This window comes from Grampus griseus (assembly GCF_964374135.1).
Source record: "Grampus griseus genome assembly, chromosome: X".
Classification (NCBI taxonomy): Eukaryota; Metazoa; Chordata; class Mammalia; order Artiodactyla; family Delphinidae; genus Grampus; species Grampus griseus.
Window position 1 is genome coordinate 23,662,526 of NC_138999.1, and position 10,735 is coordinate 23,673,260.

General features: G+C 35.7%; 1 protein-coding gene across 1 annotated transcript in view; it reads left to right on the forward strand.

Moving 5' to 3' along the window:
- The window catches only part of LOC309839990 (sororin-like), a gene marked incomplete at both ends in the record, with an annotated part of 52,295 nt that extends 42,182 nt beyond the window's left edge, over positions 1-10,113 (forward strand). Inside the window, one exon of the mRNA XM_082682009.1 lies at positions 9,669-10,113. Within this exon, the coding sequence (XP_082538135.1) occupies positions 9,669-10,113 (445 nt within the window). The remainder of the gene's footprint in view (positions 1-9,668) is intronic.
- Between the last annotated feature and the right edge of the window lie 622 nt (positions 10,114-10,735).

Sequence of the window (10,735 nt, forward strand, 5' to 3'; positions counted from 1 at the left end):
TGCTGTACAACAGTGAATCAGCTATATGTATACATATATCCCCCTATCCCCTCCTTCTTGAGTCTCCCTCCCACCCTCCCTATCCCACCCCTCTAGGTTGTCACAAAGCACCTAGCTGATCTCCCTGTGCTATGCAGCAGCTTCCCACTAGCCAACCATTTTACATTTAGTAGTGTATATATGTCAATGCTACTCTCTCACTTCGTCCCAGCTTCCCCTCCCCGCCCTCCATGTCCTCAAGTCCGTTCCCTACGTCTGAGTCTTTATTCCTGCCCTGCCACTAAGTTCATCAGTACTGTCTTTTTATTTTTATTTTTTAACATCTTTATTGGGGTATAATTGCTTTACAATGGTGTGTTAGTTTCTGCTTTATAACAAAGTGAATCAGTTATACATATACATGTGTTCCCATATCTCTTCCCTCTTGCGTCTCCCTCCCTCCCACCCTCCCTATCCCACCCCTCCAGGCGGTCACAAAGCACTGAGCTGATATCCCTGTGCTATGGACATATATACACTATCAAACGTAAGGTAGACAGCTAGTGGGAAGCAGTCGCATAGTACCGTCTTTTTAGATTCCATATATGTGCGTTAGCATCCTGCTACCTTACTCTCTTAACCAATATGGAGAATGGTGTCATGGAAAATTCCTTATGACTAGACAACAGAAGAGGAAAAATATGTAGGTCTGGTTTAAAGATAGGTCTGCAAGAAATGCTGGCACCAGATGGAAGTAAAGGTTGCTGCATTTGCTGAGTGTCAATATGGATTAAGAATCTCAAGTGTGTGCATATCCTTGGTATCCACTAATGATTTTTATCTCATTTTTTGAGTCATTTTTCATTTTTATAAATTGTAAAAGTATAAGAAAGTACAAAAAGTCCGTTTTCTTACCATACAAAATTAACCACTAATTACAATTTCTTATATTCACTTTGTCTATTTTTGAATGTAATAAGACAATCAATTTATAGAAATCGTTCTATCCATCATGTCCTGCCCACTTCTCTCCTGATATCCCCAGTGATACTTGTTTATTCATTCATTTTTTAAAATTTACTGAGTCACTGTCAGGCTCTGTCTTTGGTGCTAGAGACATGGAAATAAACATCATAAAACATCTGCTCTCATGAAGCTTACACTCTAGCAGCAGTCTGGGGGAGGTTTGGATAGAGAAAATAAAAATACAAAAAAATAAAAGATATAAAAAGTCATTGAGATAATTGCTATAGAAAGGATACAGCAAGTGATAAGGAGATTTGGAGGGATTTAATTATTTACTTTGTAACTTTATTGAGGAATAACTGACAAATATAATTGTATATATTTAAGGTATAAAATGTGATGATTCGAAATGCATATACACTGTAGAATGATTACAAAGATCAAGATAATTAACACATCCATCACCTCGCATAATTAACACAGTTAACTATTTCTGTGCCATGGGAATGCTTAAGATCTACTGTGAGTGACTTCTAAGTGTCTAATACGGTATTTTAAACTATAGTCACCATCCTGTGCATTAATCTTCAGAGCTTGTACTTCCTATAACTGATAATTTGTACCGTTTGATCTACATCACCCCATTTCCCCCTCCTCCCAGCCCTGTTAGCACATTATTGACTGGGGGATTTTTGCAGAAACTAACACCTGTGGCCATAATACGTCTCCAGTCAAAAATGTGTTAGTATAGCTATAATCAAAAAGACAAGCGCTAACAAATGTTGGCGAGGATGTGGAGAAAAAGGATCCCTTAAACACTGGTGGTGGGAATGTAAAATGATACAGTCATTATAGAGAACAGTTTAGTGGTTCCTCAAAAAATCTAAAATGGAATTACCATATGATCCAGCAATCTCACTCTTGGGTATCTATCCAAAGGAATCAGTATCTTGAAGAGACACCGGCATACCCATGTTCATTGCAGCATTATCCACAATAACCTAGAGGGATTTTAAATAGAGTTGCCAAGAAAGGCAACTAATGAAGGACAAATGTAACAAAAGTTAAATATCTGAAAGAATGAGGAAAAATGAATTATATGAATTATATATATAATTATATATATAATTATATATATAATGAATTGTATCTGGGCAGAGGGCAGTGAGAGGAGGAGAGAGAGGACATGAAATGCAATGACACTGATGAGAATGTATCTAATGCCAGTGTGGCTGGAATGGATACTGTGAAGGGAATGACAGTAGGAGATGAAGTGAGAGAGGTACCAGGGAGCCATATAATAAAGGGCCAGAAGGTCATTTTACTCTAGCTTTTATTGTGTGAGAGACAGGAAATACCGGAGAGTTTCGAGCAGAGGTGTGATAGGGGAACCCATATAATAAAGGGCCAGAAGGTCATTTTACTCTAGCTTTTATTGTGTGAGAGACAGGAAATACTGGAGAGTTTTGAGCAGAGGTGTGATAGGGGAACTCATATATGAATTTGCTGTTTGGAAGAGAGGTCCGAGTTTTTATCTTTACAATAATAACCTACATTTTGTCTAATTTTTCAAATATATTTGGTTGTATGTGTTGGTCTATAAAGAAAAGTCCTTCCTAATATGAGGTTATAAAAGAGTTCTTGTATTTTTTCATGTTTTATTTTTAATTTTTTTCATCTGTTTTAAATACTTATTTAAAACTTTTTTCTACCTAGAATGTACATCTTTTTAATCCACCTGGAATGTATGTCTTTTTATTCCCAAATGGAAAGCCAGATTTTCCAACATCTTTATCGAATAGTGTTTGCTTTCTACAATGTTTATGATGCCACCTCTCTCATATACCAAGTGTCCACATATGCATAGGTATGTTTCCTGACCCATAATTCTCCTTAAATGGCCTATGAAACAAAACATTATTTTAATTTGTATCACTTTATAAATACTTTCTATCTGTAGGTTGAATTCCTCTATTTGTTCTTATTTTACTAAAAAAATAGCTGAACACATAATTTTACTCCCCCATATAAACTTACTCTGTTCGTCAAGTACTCTGCTGGGTTTATCATTGGGCATACATAGAATTTTGAAGAAATTAAGAGAGAATTGACATTTTAAAAAGAGTGTGCCTTTGTATCCAGGAAACCTAGTTTTCCATTTATTGAGACCTTCTTTTATGCACTTCAAACATGTTGCATATTTTTCTATATAAAAAGTGTTACAGATTTTAGGTTAAAATTCCTGGGGATTTTTTAAATGTATTACTTTTGTAAAGGGTTTTATTTTCCTACCACAAATGCTACTTGGTTACTTTTGATATAAAGTAATGGTATTGATTTTTTAAAGTTGATCTTGAATACAGCATACCTGCTGAAGCAATTGGTTCGTTCTAATAATGTCTCCATTGGTTTTCTTTAATTTTTATAGGCAAATATCTGACACACGGAGACAATGATTTTTATTTGTCCTGTTATTATCTAACATATGACATCCAGAATAATGATGGATTCCAGCAGTAATGGAACCAATCTGAACTTATCCATGTGTTTAGTGAGAATGCCTCTAATCTCTTAACTGCCTTTCTAATCTTTTGAATGCCTTTTTGTCAGTCTAAGGAAATTTCTTTGTTTCTAGTTTACTAAGTGCATTAACATACATGTGAAATGTTATCAAAGGTTTCCTTTTCTTCTATTAAAAGATTATTTGGTCTTGACCCAAGGCTTTGGTACCTCTAAAAAAAAAAAAGAAAGAATAAAAACGATTATTTGGTCTTTCTGCTTCATGCATTAATATAGTGAATCACAGTGATAGGTTTTTAAATATGGAACTCTCTTTGCCTTTCTGAGATAAATCCTATTAGGTCATGATTTTTACAGTGTTATCAATTTTAGTTACTAATGTTTTTGTATGCATACATATCATAAAAGGGAGTTTCACCAATAATTTTTTATTATTTTTTATGTTGTTCTTTTCTGGTTTCAGTATCAAGGACCTATTAACTTCATATAATAAACTGTGTAGAGCTCTTTATTCAGTAATCATCACCTTTGGCTGCAAGCATTTATATTAGGCCAAGTGCACCCATACAACTGAAATGTTGAATAGTAAAAATCTCCATTATAAGAATGTCCACAACAAGAATTTAATTAAAGCTCAGGTTTCCAAAAAACACATACACAATTATATACATATAGATAGATAGATGTAGATATAAATATATACATTTTGGCCCTACTTTTAAAAAAACTCTCATAACATACAGAGAAAAACATCTAGATTGAAATATTAACAATAATAAGTTTAGATTATATAATTATGTGTAATTTTCCTTTCCTTTTTAGAGCCCCATCATTTTCTTTATTTTCTGTATTACGGATACATTTCTTTTATGTTATGGTAAAAAAAAAAAACAGCAGTATAAATAAAATGAAATGGTTAGGATGGGTGACTACTTTTCTTTCCAGTTCTAATAATCCATGAAGCTATGCCAAATAAACACCAACTCCTTACTCATATATTCTGTGCTTATCTGCCTTGACTGGGCTTCTGGTTACTAACAGTCGATCATTCCACCCAAAAACGTACACTACTTTTATCACACCACCTCCAATTTCCTCCTCCATACTACCATGCTAAATATCAGTAAAAGCATCATCATCACCACCATCATTAGAAAACCAGTTTTATTATTTCTTAGTTTTAACAATTTATTTTTAATCATGTGCAGAAATAACCCAAGAAAGGCATGGATAAAAATACCAAAACATTTGATCACAAAAGCCCTGTGGTTACATAGGCATGACAAATGTTCAGTTAAATTCTGCACTGTTGGTTACATATGTTGATATTTTGTTTTGAGTGATGTTGAAAGCTTTTTGGTTAAGAATGAAAGCTTCTAAGAAATGTGAACTTTACATTTTCTAATCTTAAAGCTAAAGAAACATCTTTGAAAATATATCTGTAGCATCTAACATGATTCCAAGTGTCATAGAAATTTATAAAATCAATCACCTTATTTCTCCATGTACTTTTACTTTATCAGACTCCTATTAACACAAAAAGATGTGATATATATATATACATATATATATCTACACACACATATATGTACATATATATATATATATATGTATTTACTTTATTCTAAGAAAGTCAAGAAAGGGTTTGTGACCAATTTGTTGAAGACATCCTAGTACACATTGAAGAAGGAGAGAGAGGAGAGGGGTGGAAAGAAGAAAAGGAAAACATAAAGTTAAGGTTGTTTTTCCATTCAATTTGCTCAAATACTCTTTATGATCAGTTAATATGAATGGAAGGAGAACAAAACATTTTATATAACCACTGTTTAAAGTATTGTTTGTGTTTTAACTCTCTTGCTTAAGGAAATGCACTATTCAAATAAATAAAGACCATTAGGGTCACAGAAACTGAAATACTTGGATTTATGTAAATATTGGTAATACAACAGAAGCATATTTGAATCATGTTCTAATTATATTAATAAAACCCTTAATGATTATTGTAGAATATCCAGAAAATACAGAAAATAATAAAGGAATATACAGAAAATAAAAGATGATAGTAATTTCATAAGTAAAAATTGACAGTATAATTGTGAATATTTGTCATATGTCCTTTCAGGTTCTTTAACTGTTTTGAAAAGTTTTCTGCAGATTAATTATATTTAAATACAAATTATGTATTTCCAAAGTGCCAAACAGGAAGATATTGTCAGTTTCTTTGTAAAGCATGCCATAATCTTGCCATTTTCCTGGAAACAAATATTGTCATTTTGCAGCCCCACCCCTATCATTTGTGAAGCCCTGAGCAAGAGTATAAATAGAGGACCAATGCCATATGTCCTAATATTTTTAAATATTCAAGCTAAAAGAACTGCTAACCTATGCTGTTCTCTTAACTTCAAAAAGATACAAAACATATGAGGGAAATCATACAGTATGTGTCTGACTTATTTCACTTAGCATAATATCCTCAAGGTCCACCCACGTTGTCACACATGGCACAATATCAACCGTATGGTGATGGATGGAAACTAAATTTTCGGTGGTGAGCACGCTGTAGTATACACAGAAGTAGAAATATATGTTGTACACATGAAACTTATATAATGTTATAAACCAGTGTTACCTCAATAAATCTAAAAAATACAAATACAAAAAAATTTGTGTTAAGCTCTGGGCTTCGTATGACTAAGAATCACAAAATAACAAAGATAATAAAAATGTTATTATTACTGCTACATGTAGAAAGTTTAGCGATGTTTAGATGAGTAATAAAAACATAATAATTCATCAGTTATTTTTACATCTATTCTATAAAATAGATAGTCTTGCCTTTATATCACAAAATTACTAGTTGTGTTATAACTGAATTTTTACATAATCTGTGTTATATTAAATGACCAAATGAAAAGATGTAATTGCATTCAAAGTGTAAATAATTTGAAATATTTACACTGAAAATATGAATGCTAGGAAATGTAAGAATAAAACAATTAAAATTATTTTCTTATGATTTAAAATATTTTTTCTCCTAATATATTCAAAATTATCTATCAAGGTAAAAGACAACCCACACTTTATATTTAATGAAACTCAAAATTATTTAAAACAGGTAAACTTTTAGATATACTTTTGAAAATGTAATTACACTTTAATGTATTTTTTTGTACTAACCAAATTACAAGTGACAGTGACACTTAGGTGTCCTCTAAGAAATGTTTTGTCTTGTGATACTTGAGACTCTGTAGGGCCCAGGGCAGCAGTCCTTCTTCTTGGTTTAAGGGAAATACAGCCTTTTTGTTTTAATTTTTATGTTCTCATTAGTGAATTTTAGCATTTTTTATTACCTTACATTTATTATTCTGTACATTTTTTTTCGAGTGGTTACCTCCTGTTTAACTGCTTTGCTTTCACACTTTTGTCCTTATTTTTGAGATCTGGATGATAACCTTTCAAACCTTAGTGTATGATTTTACACTTTATTTTTGGCCTAAAAGACAGCCTAGGAATTTAAAGTGCCCAGGGACCATATTTAAAATGCATCATTCTAGTTATTCACTTATTCACCTTTAGATGCTTTTTATGCAATCAAAGTGAATTATTCACAGCCTGCATTATGAAGTTCAACATGATATAAAATCACACAAAATATATTTGGAGGCTTTAATTCAAGCAAAAAGACACCAGTCGTACATCATTTAGTGGAGATTTAACCAAGAAGTTTTCATAGAGCCAGAAGCAGAAATCATAAAAGAAGAAGTGATATCACAGACTTACAACATGTATAAAGTGTATTTCTGAAGTACAGTGCACTGGAAAACAACCATTTCAACTATATATCAATCAACATTGATAGCCATAGGTACACATTTTTATTTTGTCATGAGTGGATATGAATGTGTGCTGTTATCAGCTGAGGGCTTAGAGGGTTAGATAGCTTTAAAGGCTGTAAGAGTTTAAAGGCACTCTGTGACCATTTGGAATTTATTTGTTATATTTCTTGCATGTTGGGAGATTTATCTCGAATTTTTTTCACACAATAACACAAAAAAAACTAAGCAGGTGTTGATTGGCATTTACACCTTTCCACAAAGCTACGGAAAGTTGATATTTTCCAATTTCTCATTAATTGGCTAAATTTTTAATAACTATACACAGTGATATTTTATGATATTCTCTGATATCTTCTATTTGACAGCACTTTCACTGAACCCTTCCAGCAGAGAGTCAAACAACATACTGCTCTTCACATTCACACAGAGCCAAGAAGTTTTTTCTACCCTCAACTTTTCACACTCTCACAATAACATCAACTATGAAGATACTGGTTTGGGGGGCTGCTCTTTCTTAAGGTAGAAAAAACATAACCTTGTGTCTTTAACTTCCATGCATAGTAGATTGTTCCTCCATTCTATATTTGGAAATGAAATTCAATGCATAATAATAATTTGCACAGTTTAGGGCATTAAGGTGCCAGCCAAATAGAAAACTTCCTAAGTGTACACTATAATAGCAAACTGTTTCTTGATTTTATGTCACATTCATACTCTGAACTACCAGTTTCAAGTTGCCCTTACTCAAGACAGCATTATTTCTTCACCTCAGCAATATGTGCCTGAAAGATGCAGACCACAATCACATCTTTCACTTTATCTATCTTCTTCAGTGACTAGCATTAAGGTATGCACATTGCAGAAGCTCTGTAAAAATACTGTGAATGAATGAAATAAAAATGCTATGTGATATAATTTGAGAAACACAAGAAAAATCGTTTAACAAAAATCTTTGTCTCTAACTTGTACAACAAAGTGGAGAATTCTATTCACCAATTTTTTCATGGTATTAATTATAAGAGAAACTGATAAAGTGAGTGTAGGAACCTTCCCTTGCGTCCCTCCACAAATATTCATTCCACATGGTATTACATGCTTGATGAGCAGAGGCATAAATTCTGGACACGCCTCTGCGAGATAGCGGATAATGGAGGAATAAATAAAAAGCAGTCTGATGGTGAACAAATTCAGTGGAGAGCACTGAAGAGTAGATTCTAAGGTAAAGAGGTTGTGTTGTTTGTCTTAGCAACTTCGATGAGTGTGGAAATTTAGGAAGAAGAAAGAATGCTTAACCAGTAGTTTTAGGAAAAATTTTTTGTGAAGCATTATGGGAAACTCATACACAGCTTCCATTAAGAAAATTTAGATTAGACATACATATTGGGTCAAGGTGTCTAGAGTCAGATGGCTGTGAAGCTGGACCTGATTCTATTTGAGTTCTATCTGGGAGTGCTCTCGTCTGGGATTTTGTACATACTTTGCAAAATCTCATTGCACATAAGTGTATCATAATCATTGAAATGAGCTAAAACCACATTATTCACTCTTACCATCCCCTCTTGCAAGGAAATTATTATGACTGGAGTTCATCAGACTTGGAATATTATGTTTCATAGGATACATCCAATATGTAAAAGATACTTTGTAACTGAAAGAGGAGACCACTTGGCCCTAGATGAAAAATTTTAGCTGTATGGAGGCCACTAAATTAAAGAAGTCTTTGTGAATGCTTCGTGAGATAGAAAATTATTTATTTTTCTTCTTAAAGTCATATATATATAATTTTATATAAGGTACTAGTATTTTGTTATGTTATATATTATACTAGTATTTTGAAATTTGGGGATTTGGAGTCCTGTAGATTTTGGAAACACTGAAGCATATCCTTCTTTATGGGAAGATCTTCACTGGAGCTGGAATATGCGGGTTAAATTCACCCTTGTACATCTACCAAAATGGCAAAAGCACTGCCCTTGTATATTCGGATCAAGATAACTAGGACAGTAAGACACTTGCTATGGGGCATTAGCAAGGGGTTCTAATGGACTAGGTTCTTGCAGGCACGTTTCACAATGAATATTTACTGAATAATCTTGTACCTCATTTTAAATAAGAGAGACATAACCTGAATTCTCACCATTGATGGAGGCAAACAAGACTGAAGAATGAGAGACTAGAGGAGTAGTGCTCTGAGGAAAACAAGCAAACAGTGAGATGATAGGGGAGACTTAAGTTCAGAGAATGTTACACATCTATCTCAAACTCTTGAAACTGGATGAAGTCCCAGGGGCCTCCAAACCTTTTCCAAAGGTGCACTTTCCAAACCTTTTACTAATCTCTTTAGATTTGGTAGAATTAAGATTGAAGGACACTCCCTGTCACCTCCGCCTCCACTCCTGCGCTGTGCTCCCCGAATGTTGAGTCCGACTCCAGGGAAGGAGACCTGGACGCCAGAGACTTGGAAATGTCCAAGAAAGTCAGGCGATCCTACAGCCGCCTGGAGACTCCTGGCTCGGCCTCCACCTCCACCCCAGGTCGCTGGTCCTGCTCTGGCTTTGAGGGGCTGCTGGCCACAGAAGACTTGGCTGGAGTCTCGCCTGTGGTGGGTTCAAAGCTAACTGAGGTCCCCAGGGTCCCTGTGAAGCCCTGGGCCCCAGACACAACTCTCCCTGGAATCTCTCCCCCGGCCGTGAAAGAGAAACGAAAGAAGAGGAAGGTGCCGGAGATCTTGAAATCGGAGCTGGATGAGTGGGCCGCGGCCATGAATGCTGAGTTTGAAGCTGCTGAGCAGTTTGATCTCCTGGTTGAATGAGATGAAGTGGGGCTGTCCCTGGCCAGACTCCCCTCTTCCCCCTGTACATAGTCCCCTCTCCCTGTGGAGAAGACACTTGGGGTCCCCTCCCCTGGTCTCGTTACCTGTGCACGCGCTGTTGCTGCACATGAGGCCTGTCCTCTGAGGGCTGGCACAGCGGCAGCGGCCGTTTCAGCTTGAGGAAACAGGGCCCGCCTGGCCCAGCCCCGCACTGGTGTCCTGCCTGTAGTCAGTCACCTACCATCCTTTCCCCACTACGTCCCAGAGTATCCCAGCCTGTTTCCAGTCGGGCCTCAGACTAGGGAGTAGGAATCACTGGCCCAGCCAGAAGAGGTTAAAGGGCTGGGGGCTGGGGGTGAGAGAGAGCACCTCTGCTCTTGTGGGGAAATGTGGCTGCTCTGCAGCAGCCCCACCAGAGCTGGATGCCGAGGGCCACAGCCAGCCTCGGGCTTTCTCTACTGAGTTGCCTCTGCTGAGGCTTGGTTCCCAGCCATGAGTGCATCTAGGTAACGAGGCTTGGGTTTCCTCTTAGATTCTGTAGATGGTCCGGGAGGACTGTCGCCATGGATTGGAGACAATTCTGTCTGTGAGGAAGAAGCAGAATATTCAGCCTATAGTCTTA